The sequence below is a fragment of the Ascaphus truei genome, chromosome 8, assembly GCF_040206685.1.
Source record: "Ascaphus truei isolate aAscTru1 chromosome 8, aAscTru1.hap1, whole genome shotgun sequence".
NCBI lineage: Eukaryota > Metazoa > Chordata > Amphibia > Anura > Ascaphidae > Ascaphus > Ascaphus truei.
The window spans coordinates 45,988,606-46,008,283 of record NC_134490.1 but is presented as its reverse complement, the minus strand read 5'-3'; the positions used below and the strand labels follow the sequence as shown (position 1 = coordinate 46,008,283).

Genomic DNA, 19,678 nt, shown 5'->3' with positions numbered 1-19,678 from the left:
GCAAACACAAAACCTCAGTGACACATTATCCAATGCTGTCTCATAAGGGGAAAATAAATTCCTTTCTGACTTCAAATATTGGCAATCACATTTCTCTCTTGATCAACATCCTTCCCATGTTTATTTATTTAGTATATCCCTGTATATCTTTCCATTCTCAAATAAAAAAAATATTTCTATAAAGATATCTATTGTATCTGCCATCACAGACTCCATGGGTAATGAATTCGACATTTTAACTGCTCTTACTGTAAAGAGCCCTTTCCTTTATTGCTGGTGAAATGTATTTTCTTCCAAACATAAGGAATGACCCGTGTCATTTGTACTGCCCGTGGGATGAATAGTACCTTTGAAAACTCCTTGTACTGTCCCCGAATATATTTGTATAGTTATCATATCCCCTCTTTGATGCCTCTTTTCTAATGTAAACAAATCTAATTTAGCTAGCCTCTCCTCATAAATCACATTATCCATCCCCTTTATTAATTTGGTTGCTCTTCTCTGCACTCTCTCTAGTTCCATAAAGTCTTTTCTAAGGAGTGGTGCCCAAAATTGTACCCCACTGATCTTACTAATGCTTTATAAAGGGGCATAATTATGTTTACTTCACTTTGATCCATTGACCGTTTAATGCAAGATAAGATCTTGTTTGCCTTTGCAGCTACTGCATGACTTTGGGCACTATTGCAAAGCCTGCTGTCTACAAGCAATTCCTAAATCCCTCTTTATCATGAATTCTCCTCATTTTTGCCCATTTAATAAGCAAATTGCTTTTTTATTCTTGATTCCCAAATGCATACGTTACATTTATCTGTATTAAACCTCATCTGCCATTTACCTGTCTATCCAAGTCCTTCAGGAGAGAAATTACATCCTGCACTGATTTTACTATTTTACACAATTTAGTGTCATCATTAAAGATGGAGACTTTGCTCTCTATGTCAACCTCAAGGTCATTAATAAACAAGTTAGAAAGCAGTGGTCCTGGTGCCTAACATTGAGGTACTCCACTTACACCTTTAGCCCAACCTGAAAAGGTTCCATTTATCACAACTCTCTGTTGTCTATCCTTCAACCAGTTTTTAATCTAGATGCAAATATTTTTACCCACACCAATTTCCTTTATTTTGTACATTAAGCCTTTGCAAAATCAAAGTAGACCACATCCACTGCATTACCCTGGTCTAAATTCTACTTACCTCCTCAAAGAAACAAATAAGTTTAGTTTGGCACAACCTATCCTTCATAAATCCATGCTGACTATTACTAATAATGTTGTTTTTCCATCAGTTATTCCTGAATATTATCCCATACTAAACCTTCAAGTAGCTTCCCCACTATCGATGTTAGGCTTACAGGTCTGTATTTCACCAGTTGTTTTCACCAATCTTTGGTACTGAGCCTGTGGAAATGGAGTCCTTGAATATTAAATGTAATGGTTTAACTATTACTGAACTTAACTCCTTAAGAACTCTTGGATGTATGCCATCTGGGCCAGGTGCCTTATTTACTTTGATTTTATTTTATTAAAGCTGCCTATGAACTTCTTCCTCAGTTAACAAATTGTTCGTTAATATAGAGGTCGTGGCTTCCTCCTGTGGCACTACTATTGCAATTGATTCTTCCCTAGTAAATACAGAGGCAAATAATTTGTTTAATACCTCTACTTTTTCCTTATCTCCAATAATCTGCCTGCCCATTTCACACTATTTCATATATTTTTCTTTCTATTTTTTTTTGTTTTGTTACTAAGGTACTTAAATAACTTTTTAGGGTTGATCTTACTTTCTATTGTAATCCTTTTTTCATTGTCCATTTTTGCTAATTTGATTGCCCTTTTGCAACTTTTGTTACATTCCTTTTTATTCTGATATGAAGCCTCCTTCCCTTCAGACTTTAAGACGCCTGCCTCTTCTTTTCCATTTCCTACCCTACCTGTTTATTTAGCCACATTGGTTTAGACTTGTTTCTTTTATGTTTTATATTTATTACCCAAGGGTATACACTGATGAGTGGGTTTTTCTAACAATGTTTTAAAGACTGCCCATTTTTATCTTCCACATTTTTCCCTGCAAAAACATCATCCAAATGTATTCCTGGTATATTAGTCGTCAGTTTATTAAAATCTGCATTTCTATAGTTTAATGTCTTTGTTGAACCCAAGTAATATGGTTTTTGAGAATTTATTTCAAATTAGACCATGTTATGATCCTTGTTACCCAAATTGTTCTGGACTTGAATATTTGTTATTACTTCTACATTGTTTGATATTACCAAATCCAGTATTTCCCCTCTCCTGGTTGGTTCCTCAATAATTTGGGTCATGTAATTGTCTTTAAGCACCCATAAAAACCTGTTTCCTTTTGTTATAATGCTAATCTCATTGCCCCAGTCTTTGTCTGGATTATTAAAATCACCCATTATGCAAAAATGACCTAGTTTTGATGCTTTCTCCTTTTGCAAAAGTATTTTAGCTTCCTCAATCTCACAGATATTTGGTGGTTTATAGCAAATCCCTACAAACATTGTCTTTGTACTTTTACCTCCACTGCTAATTTCAATCCACAAGGTATCTACATTTTCATAATTCCCTTCATAAACATCTTCCCTAATAATAGGTCTTCTTAGGTCCAGTTTATCATTTAAACATACACTACCTCCTCTTCTATTTGCTCGATTCTTCTGAAAAAGGGAATTACCCTCTAAATTAACTGCCCAGTAATGAGTTTCATCCCACCATGTTTCAGTAATGCCTATGATATTACTGCTCTCTTGTAGCTATTAATTCTGTCAGGCTTGTTGCATTAGCAAGCATGCATTTATGTTTTTTCAGTCTGTACTATTATCTTATTTGCTCCTGCCTTTCTACTCCAATTGGATTTAGTCTTTAGAAGTTTTGTAGTATTATCTGTACTTAATATGGGCATCTCCCTGCTTGCCAAACTCACCCCTTCCTATTTCCCCATCCCTATCTCCTATATTTAGTTTGTTATCTGTTTCTTTCCCCTCCTTCCTCCATCCGTTTAAAATCTCCTCCAACTTTTTTTTTAACATTCTCCCCCCTAGCACAGAAGATCCCTCTTCATTGAGGTGCAATCCGTCCCTACCATAAAGATTGCACCTCTCAGAAAAGGAGTCCCAGTGCTCTAAGAACCTAAAACCCTCCTTCCTACACCACTTTCTTAGCCATACAATAACCTCCCTAATCTCTGACTGTCTCCCTGGGGTAGCGCATAGCACTGGTAGTTTTTTTTTTAGAAAATGTTACCTTGGAAGTTCTTGCCTTAAGCTTTGGGCCTAGATCCTGAAATAATTTTTTAGAACCTCCATTTTTCCCTAACTTTGTCATTGGTGCCAACGTGTACAAGACCTCCAGGTCAGTGCCAGCCCCTCCCAACAATCTGGCTATCCGATCCACAATATGCCGAACTCGAGCCCCCAGGAGACAACAAACTGTTTGGTTCATGTGGTCATGGCAACATATTGCCCTCTCTACCTTCCTAATAATGGAGTCCGCTACCAATAAAATCTTTCTTTGTATCTGAGCATCCTGAGTCCCCACTGTGCTGGAGGAACTATTCCCCTGGCTGCTAGAGGAATCAGTCTCCCCCAGTCTTGCCATTCCTGCCCTGACACTCCCAATATCTTCACTCAACATGGCAAATCTATAGGGATGGGTCAGCTCAGAACTGGCCTGCCTCTTCCCCCTGCTTCCTCTTCTAACTGTTACCCAGCTACCTAACTGCTCCTTACTCACAGCGCCACATCTGCCCCACTAGTCCCAGCCTGTAACGTTGCTGACTGCAAACCAGGATACGGACCCGCAGGGCAGAGGTAGGGAGTAATACACTGACCTTGGCCTGTGATCAGATGCCTGGGTTGCAGGGGTAATCAGGTATGTTCTGGGGTCGAGGAAGGCAGCAGGCAAAGGGTAGTCAGGTCCAGTTCTGAGGTCGAGGCCGGTGGCAGGCAAAAGGTAGTCAGGTCCGGTTCAGAGGTCGAGGCAGGTGGCAGGCAAGGGTTGGTCAGATTCAGTTCCAAGGTCAAGACAGGCAGCAGGCAAAACAAAGGCATGGGAGAGCTCAAACAGGACAAGGTATCGAGTACTTTGCACGAGCAAAGACTAGTAGCAACTGCCTGCTATTTAAGGCCAGAGGCAGCTGCTGGCAATGAAAGCCAAAAAGAGGCTGATTTCCTGTCAGGGGAGTAAGGGCAGGATTTGCCAGGAAGCAGGATGGCCGTGCTAGCTTCGGACCAGATGATGTCACTTCCTGGATGTTCAGACAGATCCCTTATACAGCCAGGGCCTGCTCAATGAGCACAAAACTCCTTTCAAGATTGTCAATGTCCCTCAATATTGAAAGTTTCCTCTTCAGATCAGCAATTTGAGACTCTAAAGAGATTACCTGCTCACACTTCCCACAGGGGTATGCTCCAGGGAACAGCTGCTCCCCTCCCTGAAATGTTGTTTTTTGGCACAACATTTTAAATTGCGCCTACAGTATGTACTACTAGTCTGAAATGTCCCAATTAGGGCCAACAGCATCAACAATGATTGTTCGGTTCATGTGGTCATGGCAAAAGATTGCCCTATCTACCTTCCTAATAATGGAGTTCACTACAACCACAATCATTCTTGATATCTAAGCATCCTGAGTCCCCTCTGTGCTGGAGGAACTATTTACCTGGCTGCTAGAGGAATTAGTCTCCCCCATTGCCATTTCTTTTATTATTTATTTATTTATCAAATGTATTACCAGGAAGTAATACATTGAGAGTTACCTCTCTTTTTCAAGTATTTCTGCCCTGACACTCCCAATATCTTCACTCAATATGGCAAATCTATTGGGATGGGTCAACTCAGAACTGGCCTGCCTCGTCCTCTTCCCCCTGCTTCCCTTGCTAGCTGTTACCCAGCTACCTACCTGCTCCTCACTAACAGTGCCACCATCTGCACCACTAGTCGAAGCAAGGGCCTGCTCAGTGAGCTCTAACCCCCTTTCAAGATTTCCAAATCTCTGACTCTAAGGAGACCACCCGCTCACACTTGCCACAGCAGTATGCTCCTTGGAACAGCTGCTCCAAGTGCACATACAGTACATGTGGAAAGAAAACCCTTACTTGGGTTATTTGAAACTTCTTACATTATGTACTAATTAAGTAACCCACTAAGTCCTGAGACGCAAAAAGATGAATCGTTACTATCTTGAGTTGTAGAAATCCCATTAATAAGACACCCTATTATCATAAGAGGTAGGTTCTAGTAACTCTGCTAACATATAGCGGGAGTTTCTAATAAGCCTCTTGTCCCCTTCACCCTACAAGAAAGCCATGATTGACTACTATTGGTTTGCAGAAAGCACACAATAATATTTGATGACATTGTCACATGCAGAAGTTTGTTGGCATTGAATTGCTCTCTTGTTTGACATAGTCAGTAAATCCAGCAAGATTTGTTGAAATGAAATAAGAGATCTTGCAATTTATAATGACAGTTTATTCACTTGGAATCAAACAAGATAACAATCTTATATGAAATGTGCACAGGGCCTTGTAATCAATAACAGGTTGGACTTTAAATCATAACATTTAGTTTTAACATTCCAGTAAATATCTATCATCTGACAACAGCCAGAATAGTTATTGTTTCATCCAACACAACAAATCCCATAAAAAAAAAATACAAATAAAAGTAGGTGTTTTTGCACAATATAAATCAGGCTTGTAATATCAACTAATCAGAAAGCTCAATTTCTGCTTTCGTCACCTACTTATTCCCGTACAGGTGCCTAATGCAAAACTCAAACGAATTGGCTCAGTCAATTATCATCAACCCAGTGACCCTAACTTCACCCAACTGGTCTGCAAGTTTTAGCAGGGCTTAATAAACATTTTTATTTGACACATGTTCCTTTCATTACATTATTTTCAGTATATTGTAAACTAGATGGGTTTTGGTCACTTTTTTACCCATCAGAACGTGTTTTGTGTTTCAGTACAAACTTTGCAGGCTACATGAAAGATTTAGTTGGAACATACACATTTTGCAGCGAGTCCAGCCTGGATTTTCCTACTATATGCTGTCTCACTTTTGACTTTCAACGCCATTTGACTTGACTCATCTGATGGAACTACGGCTGTTACTAAAGAAATTAGTTTATAAGGGAGAACAAGTATGATATATTTGCTGCAGGAATTTGTAGTAAAATAATGCATTGTTTTTCTGGTTTCTACAGTATATGAAACTCTTCTTACCTGCCCCTGAGCCCTGGGAAAATGCCTTTTCCTGCAGCTCCAGAGATGGCGACATCTATGGGGCAGCAGGGATAGCTGTGGTGTGTGGTTTGTTTCCTGTAAGGCCGAGTTCAGGGTAGATGCTACGGACGCTTGCGTCCGTGCGCACCTCCCCCGCGTGCTCCTGCAGCCCAGCGATCTGTGCCTGATCTGAGTTGGGTCACGACGTTGGGGGCTTGACGGGGGCGGGGCGAACATGTCACGGATGCGACTGTGACGCGACTGTAGCCCAAAATATAATTTCGGGTTGTAGCGGCAAAATGTAGCAGCGTCAACGCTGCACTTTGCCGCCGGTGGAGATTTCAGTTTGAACACTCCCATCGAACAACCCGAATTGCGACGGACGTCGCGTAGCAGCCACCCTGAACTAGGCCTTACAATCCTGAGCTGCAGGGTGTTTAAATCAAGCTACGTGTGTGAACGTATATATATATATACACATATATACACATATATATATATAGCTCAACCCCCTTATAACGCTGTGCATGGGGTCCAAAGAATCACATCGCGCAATAAGCGGATCGTGTTAGACATAATGTACAATTGTACGCATTGTACAATAAAGTATTTAAGATACCAATAATAGTGTTGTAAAGCATTCATAAATATGAAAATTGGGAGCCACGCTTGCATCGCGTTATAAGCGGATTCGCGTTGTAACAGATCGCGTTATAACGGGGTTGAGCTGTATATATATACATACATATACACACACGCCAGAAAAATTATCCTTTTAATTTTGCTAGTATTAATAAGTAATACTAGTATAAATATGTAATACTAATACTATGCTCAAACTACGTGTCCAGATGTAGCCAACGTTAGTGAATCCTATGGCGCAAAGCTTCGGGTGAAATTACGCAGAAGCTCCACACTATTCTCGTCTGTGTCTCATTAAAAAGCCTGTCCGCTTCTCCCACGGGTGCGTCTGTCCCCTGGCACTGCAGCGCGCCAGCGGTTGCTACATCTGTATATCAGCCTCTCAATACAGAATTTGAATATTATTTTGCAGGCTTTGCCTTGGGCGCTGCCCAATTTTAAAAAGGTAATGATGCATGGAAAAGCCTTCCAGCAGAGGTGGTGAAAGCGGGTACAAGTAATTGTGTTGGTTCTATGTTTACCTGTATTTAGGTAAGTTTAGTTATTTACTAAAGCATACAGCTTTTATACACATGGGGTTTGGCTTGGTCACAAACAATGCTTTATTGCAGTGTACTGGTTAGAGGACTATTGGGGTGAGAAAGCAGTATTAAATATAGATAGTTACCTGAAGCAACTATGAGCCAAGGAGAAGTGACTTTGCTCGAGATACTTCCTGAGTTGAATGGGTTTTCAGACATCTGCAGGTGGAGATGCAGGGAGCAGAATGGCTGTAAAGAAAGGGAGAAAACCCGGAGTGACCATTCCAATCTTCACCGTGTTGCTCACAAATACACAAACATTTGGTTTTGGTGTAGCCTTAGCCATGTTATGTTTCTGCTAAGCATCATTGCATTGGTAACAAAAGACGGTGTATAATTATAGTATTCCTGTATACTGAATGTCACACTATAGTTGCTGTCGGGTATTGGAAACACTCAAGCCTATTACAGACAGCATCCTACAATCATACCTGTGACAGTTACACATTATTGTGGTAATAGTGACCATAGCATGATAGCACAGTAACACACATCAATCCCTGATCACTGGGCAACCAGTATGTGAAAACAAGAACGCTAATGGCTATGTTTCACTGTACTGGACATTTTATGGAATTGTTTGGAAGAAGTCGAATTTTACATAGTTCTATGTCAGGTTTGGCCGGTCCATTCTATCTGCTATCTTTAGTCGCTGCCTACTTCAGTAAGCAGGACCTTTAATTCCAAGCCCATTACATGTCCCAGACATGTGCAAGCTTCCTTCTTTCACATGAAGCACTAACCAGCAGGCAGTTGATGGGGTTCCCTTTAAGATCGCTGCCTGGGGCCTGCAGCAGGCGCCAGTCCCTGCCTTTGTTGTATGTGATGAAAGTCTTCACTTGATCCTCTAGCTTCTTGTTTGCCAGGAATATCCCCTTTGTCCCGGCTACCTAGGAAAAATGAGCAGGGATGAAAAGTAGTGTAGAGTAATTAAAGCATCTTCATGTGTTATATAACATGAAACCAAGAAAAGTCTCAACATCCAAATCACTAAGCAGAAGAACTCATTCCATATCCAGCAATGCAGAGTATAATCGCACCCTTCCAAGTGGGCTATTGAAGTACACTGGGTTTGTAACCTTTGCAATACTGCTGCAATAATGATAGCATAATTAGTAAGAGAAATATCTATCCCATTAAAAGAAATTTGAGTTTTTAAGATCAGTGAATCTGGTGCTGTTTTCGTACCAGTATTTCTCAAGTATTTAAGTCACTTTCAATCTATTTAGCACAAATAATGATAATTAATAAATCATGTTAAATGCGTTTCGCAAAGAATGCCTTGCTTCAGGGATTGCGAAATGCGTAGGATGAAGCAGCCGTGCTGGAGGAGCACGTGCTGTCCCGAGTGACAGCACCACACTGGTGGAGACGCTGCGGACTTTGGAACTCACGGAAGACTGGGAAGGAGGAGAGACGCCGCACTGACCAAGGCCCTACTCATTGGGGCGGGAAGGGGGAGTTCCCTTAATCCGCAGCATCCCCTGAAGCACAGACGCAACCGTACACGTGTGAAGGTCGTGATTTTATCTTTTATCAAAATTAATCACTTCATTGCACCATAATAGGTCTTCCAGTGATCTATTTTAGGAAGGACATACTGTATATACCTGTACTTATATTATTTTATTTATATGGGTGTTGTAACTGAACCTAACTGGAACTATTTGACTAATAGTATCACAAAAATGATAAAAGTACAAAAACATTAAAAAAAAAGTTTTAATGTTAAAACACATTTAATGGTAATTTTGGTAAAACAGCACAGCTAACATAGTTAGTGTGTGTGTGTGTGTGTGTGTGTGTGTGTGTGTGTGTGTGTGTGTGTGTGTGTGTGTGTGTGTGTGTGTGTGTGTGTGTGTGTATCTATATAATATAGGGAACCATGTATAAAATGGTTTTTGAAGCAAAAAGTGGCACTGTGTGCTCATTTGCATGTCATTTCCCAGAATCCCTTGCTGCAGTGGAAGTACTGTGTGCTGGGTGATAATGGTGAAAGGCGGGGTTGCAGACCTGCCTAAGACATGCAAATGAGCATACAGTATATTTACATTTGCTATATATATATATATATATATATATATATATATATATATATATATATATATATATATATATATCCCTAACCCTATACTGTAAATACTAACTATATTAGCTGTGTTATTTTAGCAACATTACTATATACATTACATACACAACATTACATAAAAAATATGGTATATCAAATTATTTAGGGATGAGGCAGGTCAGATGGTGGTAAAAAAAGAAAGAAATCTGAATATTACTCACTCCGAGTTACCAAACCCAAATTAACTAGTCTGGACCGAAACTATTACTATACAAGTCCAGCATAAATTACATTTGCCATTTAATATACTATAACACTATAAACTCATACCTATGATTTATTGCATTTATCGACCACTCATTGTCAGCCTCTACCATCTGCATTACGCACACCTGTACCACGCTAGCGCTGCAGCAGGGTAGGGGAGGGGGCGTTTTATACATGAAATCCCATGAGATCAGGGCAGAGCAGGACATAGACATGACGTTTTGTCTCGCTTTCCGGCTCTGGCCCCGAACGTGGGTCCGAGCCTCCCTGAAGTTTGGGGGGAAGGTTTTTGCAATCAGGACTCACTCATTCCTAATTAAAATGCCTCTGCTGCACAACTGGTAAAAAATGTAGGCCAGGTAACCGCACCGGATATATCAAGGAAACAAAAATAAAGGCAATGCAATTTTTAAACAATTATTGGCAAACATGACAAAGTTGATTGACACATTTATACATTTGAAGCACCAGTAACAAACATTTATCTTTCCTCTAGATATACTTCTTTCTCGGAGTCGGATGGGTGTGGCTGCAATGAGGGAAATCACTGTTCAGCTTTACTGGGAGGGTGAGTGAAAAAGATATTGTATATCATGTGTTTGAAATAAGTCCAGAATCAATGATATATTAAGTGATTCCACTGAAAATCTCAGCACAAATATGTTACAATGTCATATTACAATACTGAGGGATTGGGAATGTCTGGGGAATTAAACACTGATATTGTTAATTTCACTAAAAAGTGAATTTTAGGTTAAAACAGCAATCTTGGCTGCTCATTTCTCTCCCTAATCCCCTTTTTAACAGCATGGGAACTGGGGTTTCTCTGCAGCTAAACAGCAATATATTCAGCTCTGGGGACCCCGGGTTCCTGAGATAATTACAGATGAAGTTACCAGTTTGAAATCTCCATACCAGGAGAACAAAATGGCCACCAAAGCTCGGCCAATAGGAAGCTGTTATCGCTTCCTATTGGATGACCATTTAAATCCCCTTAAGAAGCCAGAAAGTAACACTTGTAACTTCACTGGTAAGTATCTCAGGAATCAGGGGGTCCCCAGGGGTGAAAACAGGCTTGTTCCACACTTGATGATTACCACCCCCCCCCCCCCCCCATTCCTGATGCTGTAAAAAATAAATATATATATATATACATTTAAATAAGGTTTCAATCCTCCCAAGGAAGGGGGAAATATCAAATAAGGGCCTGAACACCTTTATATAATACTGTTGCTAGTTAGAGATATTAACACTGATCCATTGTGACATATTAATGTCCTGAACCTGCAGGGCGTACTGTATTGTGCCCTTGTCTGAATACCTCATAAAGGTCAATGACAATGTTTCCCTCAAGCCCTCTGCTGATTTTGACATTCTCCAGGGCCAGCGTGAAGTAGACGCCTCGTGTGTCCGAAATATACAGGTTGTACGTCTCATTCTGGTTCCACTCCTGAACCGCAGCAAACACCTGCTTCTCAACTGTGCTGATGATATGCATGTCCTGTGATCGGAGACAAAGAGGCTTATGGCTGGGACACTTTCTACTTAGGACACTGAATTCTCACCAGCTGTGCTTGGAAAGATTAGTGACTATATACTGCAGTACCCCTTTATAAAAACAGAAAAGTCCAATATTAAGATTTTCATTATAGAAAGCTCTGCATGAGAATAAAGTGCACTGTGAATTATAATTTACATGAATATTGTCCTGGTCTTAAAGCTTTTAATGTAACTTTTTTCTTATTTCTAGAAACCATAACTTGTATTAGTTGTACTAGATATTAACATTTAATATAAGGTTTTTTTTCTTTAATTGTCTTAAGACATTTGTAACGGATACTGACCCTTTGATTAGTGAGCCCTGGTCTTCCGATTTTCCTATTGATACATTATTACTGGGGACTTCCCATTTTTTTTTTTTTTTTGCAACTTCCAATTTATTGGATTTTTGTTTACAAGACAAGGAGCCAATTCACAGATACATATACTGACTTCTAATTTTTTATTGGCCTGTCTTCATAACACAATCTGCAGTCACAATGCACACAGGATAAAAGACACTACCTTTGGCAAGGAGTACTTTGGAAGTTTAATTTGAGCAAAAGCCTCTCGTTTGTATGACACATAGTAACTCGCTCTTCCCCCAGAAGTCACCTGAAAAATACAGAATACAAGAATGCTGATATCTTATCAAATGAAGATTCTGTACACTCAAGATATAGAACAGTCTGAACAATGATATGAATAATACATAAGCTTGACATACTGTAGGGCAATAGAATGATACAATTATATTCCTCATGAAGAACAATATATATATATATATATATATATATATATATATATATATATATATATATATATATATATATATATATACATATATATATATATACACATACATACACACACATACATACATACATATATATATATACACATACATACACACACTCACACATATACACATATACACACATATATATATATATATATATATATATATATATATATATATATACATACACACATACATACATACATACTGTATATACACACTATATGAAATTGGAGGTGAAGATTAGAAGAAGATCTGGACTCTGCACAACAGCAACAAATCTGCAGCTGTGAGAACTTGACTTTCTAAAAGCTGTGATTCGTTGTACTCTTCCTATCCTCCAATACCTGGGAACTCTCTCCTCCTGCTTCTCACTATGCCCTCCCTATTGTTTTTTCTGTTTACAGTTTCCTCACTCCTGTGTGAGCGTTTCTGTTCTCTACAACATCCCCACTCCCCACTGCACCATTATTTATACACCTCTCCCCCAACAACTTCTTTACCCCTCAATAAAAAACACCCACACAAATCCTCTATTCACACCCTCTATCTACTCCTTCCTGCTGCTGGGAATCTCCCCTAAGCCTGAACTAAGACATACACACCTGCTCTCACCCATGCCTCCTTGCCACCTCTTCCCCTGTAAATGGTGTTAAACTTCTGATTTAATACTGACTAACCTTAAATCTCACCCCACAAATCAAGCATCCCAACAGCCTGCACTCATGGCTACTGTCCCACAGTCACTCCTACCACCCATTGTGGCCAAGCACTGCCATCTACAGCACTTATTCCCTCACCTGCTGTCTCTGTAAGTTTCCCATCAAACCACTTAGATTGTAAGCTCTTCGGGGCAGGGATTTCCTTTCCTATTGTCAGATTCCCCCTGTTTATTATGTTGTAGATAGGGACAGTACCCATTAAGCTAGGATCCCCGAAAGAAGGAATGAAGTCCTGAATAAGTAATGAAAAGGAATACGACACACCATAGAGGAACTCAGGAAAGATGGCTCCCAGGTGCCGACAGATCAGCGCTAATATTCTTCATCAGTCTGTATGGAAATGGCAGTTCCCAAACAGGAACAAGCTATTGGGTGAGTAAGAAGAGACACTCCAAGATTCCCGTAGGAGTCCAGAGTAATCGGATTTATACCGATTATGGTTCTGAAAAAAGGGGGTCCCACAATTACTCAGAGCAACTAAGTCAAAGTGCCTTCATTTGAGTGTTAATAGTGGGCACCGATGGAAGAACTATATTCATATATGTCTGATACAAAATACAGTACAACATTATTAACAAGTGTATGAGAGGTCCCTGTCCAAGGGGACACAAAAAAACGAATATTGTACTACAAATGTTCCTGGCGCCCATTATGCTACAACCTTGCTACCTCATCGCCCAGCCACCTGAATCCAGCCCCTGAACCACAGTAATCCATGCAGAGCAGCCATATAATACACCCCGATGTCATCTCCCTAGAAGCTGGGCAGGGTTGGTTACATCAGGATAGATGTTTGTTATGAAAATGCTATTATTAATAGGCCGTGCACAAAGGTCTGGGTCTGAAAAGGGTCAACAACTTGGATCTAACACGCATCGGGTATGACTGATTAGTAAACATGCTCATACGGTACAGCATGATTTTAACGTATTGCTAAAAGTTGGTGCAGGGTTATGGATGAAGGACTTATTTCCAGTTTATATCATTATATGCCTTTGACATTGTGTTTAAATATTTGTTGTTGATTCTCAGAAGTTATTTCACTAGCTTTGTTTGATATAAGATAACCTATATTTCACATAAGTTGTCTCTTTGTATCATATTAATTATTTAAAACATTACATATATTTTTTACAGTGCTAGCAGTTTTATTAGACTGGGATAAGTGTACATTTGCTGCAGGTTTTGATACCTTTTAGTGGAGTTACAAAGTCCTTCACAGGTGAAATGTTCTGAGCTAGATCAATATCGCAGATCTCTCCAGAGAAGGTACAGACCGTCCAAACACTGGTATTTCCTTTCAATCCATTAAAGCCACCACAACCAACCACTAAGCATGATGGCCCATAGTTACTAATCAGTGCTCTTCCAAAAGACCCCTTAGAGCCCAGTCTAGTGAAACACACATATAGCTGCAGTATAGTTATAGTGAATAGGAAAGAATGTGTCTTTAGGAATAAAACTAAATCTGGCCCTGTGAATGTTTCTAAAGCCAGTACACAGTATACATGTAGCCACACTGAATATGTGTTTGAGACGTTTTCAGATTTGCCCAGATACATTTGTTCATCTTTATTCTAAAAGAAGTGGCAGAGTTTGCACTGTGCTACTGTATGTCTAAGGCTGGGGCCATGGCGCCGTCGCCCGCCCGGAGGCGTGCGGAGGCTGTGAGGTAAGCGGGTGCTTTCCCTGGCCATGGTGGATGGGCCGTGGCGGGCGTTCCTAAAGGCGTCACGGAGCTGGTTCGCCCTCATTGGGCGAACCGTTCACGTGACCAGTCTGTCGCGCCAATAAATCAGTTTGAACTGATTTCTTGCGCAGTGCACGCCCTCTCCCACTTCCGCCCGCACGCCACATGGACGTGAACACTGCCTTAAGGCAGTCCGTTTGCTCAGCGTGCGGACGCCTCCGCACGGTCTGCGGTACCATGGCCCCTGCCTTACATTTGACCCCACAGCAGCAAAGAGTTAAAAAGGATTGTAATGTGTATTTGCATTAAAAAAAAAAAAAAACATGAGCCTACAAGTGATACAAGTTCCCTGCTCTAATCCGTGCAGCTCAGAAATGCTGGAAATTACATATGTAGCTAGACTAATATGGAGCTGCGTTCATTGGTTTTAGTCTCAGCTTATTCTCATGAAAATGCACAGAATGAAGGTTAACACAAAAGTGACAAATCGTGATAGAGAGGCCCACATCTAAACAGCTGCTGTATACCAAGACTTTATATCTGGGAGGATGCAATTCCATTCCAAAACATGTTATGCTGTAATATTGTGTCGCTTCGGGGCAGAAGCAGGTATTATCTATGATATTGAAAGAAGACAAAGAACAATAACACCTGCTGTAATGAGGAATAGAATTACTTGGAGGAATTGGCACTGTTTCAAGGTTCTGATGGATGAATAGAGCTCACTTGATTTCAAATGTGCGCCTGAAGCTCACTTAGTGCGTGGAGATTGCAGATGCAATTGATGAGGCTGCAAGAAGCCTACGCGTTTCTGCTTCAGATACCTCAAATGGGTTTGAGCCGATTTCTGTGGATCCATCGTGTGTGATCAATGAACTCTAATGAAACAGAATAATGAACTTTACAATTGTGCATCCTCTCCCTAGGATAAGGGCCAGTTGTTTCTTATGTGTTGGCATCAAATATATTTTTCTCACTTAAAAACTAGTAACCATGCTGCACGGACGGCTGATATCCCAGTCAGGTCTGCCTAGCAATGAAGATAGGAAATTAAAGTAGAAATAAGTTGGCTACTTATAGCCAATTGGCTTAACAGTTTTTTATTACAGCAAATCTGAGACCCCAGTATGCGGCTATCAAAAAATGCCAACTGCAGGATGGCAATCTGCTGTGACTTCTCTTCTGTGTGTTCATCTCATGTTGGAGGCTTTATGAGTACGTCCTACAGGACAATATGTCACTGAAACCAATCAATGTGCTTCAATCCAAAAATATAATTACTTCTTGTTAGCAGTTCATCAAGTGCATAAAATCAGAGAGAAGCTTGTGCTCTACCTACTGTCATCTAAAATGCACATGACATAACAATCAATCAATCAATACCAATCTTGCCATTTGTGGTTCATTTTAGAAGCATTTTGTCCACTTTTCATAAACTCTGTGTCATATTATCAATAAAATGAATAAATAATGATGTTTTTTTAACTGAGTCATATCCAGCATGTTTTGGTGAAGTGATAAGCACCTGCCATCTTTTCTAGCCCCGTCAGGAGTCCCTCTTATTACAGTTTGGCAGCAGCTGCGTGAAAAAAACTTGGACAAAAGAAACATCAACTATTCTGCCTGGTGAGATGTGTGATGCCAAAGACGAGCATGTGTCTGATAATGTGTTGATTACATTATATTGGTAGTTTGTCTGAGGCTATGTAGATAGCAGCATACACAAAGACTTATAGTATGTGACAGCTATCATAGACGGAAGCTGAAGTGCCACATTCTATGTGACTTGTTACAAGGTAGCTTTCAATGCGACTTAGGCTGCAGTTCCAATTAATCAGCCACTTTGTTTTTTACAAATCTATTTTACTTTCTTATTTTCACCCTGATCCTTCCATGTGAAATTCTCGACCAGTATTCTGTTTTGGAGAACTTTTTAAAAAATTTTTATTAGATTTTGATGTGAACTGCCGTAAAAATGGAACAATGTTGTTTTGTTTTTTTTACAAACTGCTTTATCACTGTGCTATTACTGCAATTTAGTATTCCCTGATTGCCTTCCTAAATTAGGTGTCCCCGACCAAAGCAGCATGTATTGGGATCAAAATCTGGGGCATTTTCAACCTGCATGTATGTATCAAAGCATTTTGCTCCAATTTCCCCCCTCTCTGCCTTAGCTGGCATCTTGGGGAGTATCAGTAGAAGGATGTAGGGAAGTCAGTAGCAGATGTTTGGGAAGTCAGTAGGAGGAGTTGGGGAGAGTCAGTAGAAGGATGTAGGGAAGTCAGTAGCAGATGTTTGGGAAGTCAGTAGGAGGAGTTGGGGAGAGTCAGTAGGAGGAGTTGGGGAGAGTCAGTAGGAGGAGTTGGAGAGAGTCAGTAGGAGGAGTTGGGGAGAGTCATTAGGAGGAGTTGGGGAGAGTCAGTAGGAGGAGTTGGGGAGAGCCAGTAGGAGGAGTTGGGGGGAGTCAGTAGGAGATGTTTGGGAAGTCAGTAGGAGGAGTTGGGGGAAGTCAGTAAGTTGGGAAGTCAGTAGAAGGAGTTTGGGAGAGTCAGTAGGAGGGGTTGGGGAGAGTCAGTAGGAGGAGTTGGGGAGAGCCAGTAGGAGGAGTTGCGGAGAGTCAGTATGAAGAGTTAGGGGGAGTCAGTTGGAGGAGTTGGGGGGAGTCCGTTGGAGGAGATGGGGGGAGTCAGTTGGAGGGAATCAGTAGAAGGAGTTGGGGAGAGCCAGTAGGATGAGTTGGGGGGATTCAGTAGGAGGAGTTGGGGGGATTCAGTAGGAGGAGTTGGGGGGAGTCAGTAGGAGGAGTTGGGGGGATTCAGTAGGAGGAGTTGGGGGGAGTCAGTAGGAGAAGTTGGGGGAGTTAAAATGGCGCACAGGCAATAATTAAATGTACAACATTCTGCGTCTCTTCGCACCATTGTTTTGGTCTTTTATTTGCCCCCCAAATCTTTCACATCTAAAGTGGCACAAGTGTAAAATTCTGCGTCAAATGTAAGAGCAGTGCGTCTAAACACTTTTCTCTACGCTGATACATAAGACCCCATTGTAATCTATTTACTGAGTGAAAGGGTGCACTGATTTCTTCCCACTGCAACGTCCAGACACCATATGCCTAATAAAGTATACTGTATGTCACCGCCAGGTTATAAACTGTCGCAGGCCAGGATGGTTCTCAGCAAAACAAGATGTAGTCTCAGCAAACACAGAATTATAATAAAAATGAAGTCAAGGGCTGTATTAATGTATTTCGATTAAAAAGGACAATTTAAGGAAAAGTAGCCAAAATTGTAAATCACTGGATTAGCATGGCTTTCTCCTAAATCCTCTGTTTTAGTGCTGATTTAATGAATGTCATCCAATTATTTGCTCTGTGATCATCAGTCGTGTTCTTGCAAAATTATCTAGCTTTTTGCTTGCTAATGACTTTCTCATTAATCTAATTTTCTGGAATTTTGCTTTACGGGTTTAATTGGGCCTCAGGCCAGGGGGAATGAATCTTCTTGGACAAATCTGTTTGCTATTACACACATCTGTCTTCCCCAGATTATTCTGTCACAGTTTTTGAGCTGGTTTAATCTATGCTTCCAAGTACAACCAGAAGCCGAGAAGAAGCTGTTACTTGGAAAGCAAACGTGGAGGGATTTTAACAGTTTAAAGGTGCATCCCAAGTTAGCAACAGGAACACGAGTTGCAAGAAAGGGAAAACTCATCGTTTTATTTATTAGAAAATGTTGGTCTGACAGTCTGACTGAAGTAAGCACAATGACAACATCAGAGTATTCTATTTTACTTATAGTTCCCTTTTGTCTTCCTGACTATCTGAAAGAATAATGTTGCATTCAATCCAATGTTTATCTATGGAAGGGAAGAGAACAGCGAATTCACTATTGCAGCCGTGACGTAAGAGTCCGGCATCTGAAATAAAAATGAATCACAGTTGGGATATGAAGGAAACAGATCAGATCATTTCACTGACGCAGACAGGTCAACGAGTTAATTGGATTTGGCCCACATGTGTTGATGGTAACTGAGAAAATTGTTATATATTAAGTTCATTTAAATGTATTTTAAAATTAACTCAGGACATCTGAGTTACACCATTAGCAATAAACTTGCAAACATCCCAAAACCAGGTTTGGGAACTCTGGTCTATTCTTTAGCAGGCATTACTCACCTGTATAAACTGATGTGATCAGATCATGCTCATCATTCAACATCTTCATTCTATTAGTTTTATAATAAGCTTTTAATGTCTAGTTCAATAAAGGCTTTGGACCAGACCAATGTTTGGAAGCTCACTGTCCTGATGAGTTGTTCTTTAAGCAATTGATTGCCAAGATAAAAATCAATCGGAGCTAAGGATGTAGAAGTTAAAAATAAATGGTATGGATTGATTTCTCCTAAGAACCTCTGCTTCTCAGAATTAAAAAGAAAAAAAAGAGTTAGAGATGTAAAATGCACCTGGTGTTTTAATATCCTGCACTTAAAATAAATGCTGGAGGTGCTATGTATGGATTTAAATCATGCCTTGAGGAAAGATGAGACATTGCAAAAAGCATCTCTCTATCCTAGAAGACAGAAACTTTCCAGAAGAAAACAATTGGTCAGTTATGAGCAGGTTAAATTGAAGGTCCATTGTGTTAGAATTGTATGAATCACAGTATGAACTGGTGACATGCAGGATCTCCAAAACCATGTGAGGGGCTTGGGTTAATTTACTGCATCTCTGCATCTAATTGTGCTCGTCTATTGTACTGTATTCCCACCCATATTGTGAGAAACTACTTAACCTGTCAGAACAGGTACTGTAACAAAAAGTACTGTGCTGATGCATCTGCAGGGTCCAGACTGGGAAATGACACTGTAGTAGATCATCATAAAAAAATGATGCAGATGATTTGCCGATACGCAGTCTAAAGGCCCCCATTGAGTTACTGGAATGTGTTTTACTATGATTTCTTAACTTCATTAAAAAATATTTTGTTTTATAATTAGCCATGATATCTAATATAAGAGTTTCAAGCAGAAATTGAGCACCATCTAGGAGATCCCCTATTGAATGTTATCGGCAAGAGTGCTTAGAATACACTTGGGTTCCAAAAGTTCAATGGTATT

General features: G+C 40.2%; 1 protein-coding gene across 1 annotated transcript in view; it reads right to left on the bottom strand.

Moving 5' to 3' along the window:
* The window catches only part of SORCS3 (sortilin related VPS10 domain containing receptor 3), a 445,583-nt gene that overhangs the window by 81,700 nt on the left and 344,205 nt on the right, over positions 1–19,678 (bottom strand). The window contains exons 8-11 of the mRNA XM_075611819.1: positions 11,878–11,967; positions 11,135–11,314; positions 8,222–8,368; positions 7,565–7,667 (exon numbers count right to left, since the gene is read on the bottom strand). Of these exons, the coding sequence (XP_075467934.1) occupies positions 7,565–7,667; positions 8,222–8,368; positions 11,135–11,314; positions 11,878–11,967 (520 nt within the window). The remainder of the gene's footprint in view (positions 1–7,564; positions 7,668–8,221; positions 8,369–11,134; positions 11,315–11,877; positions 11,968–19,678) is intronic.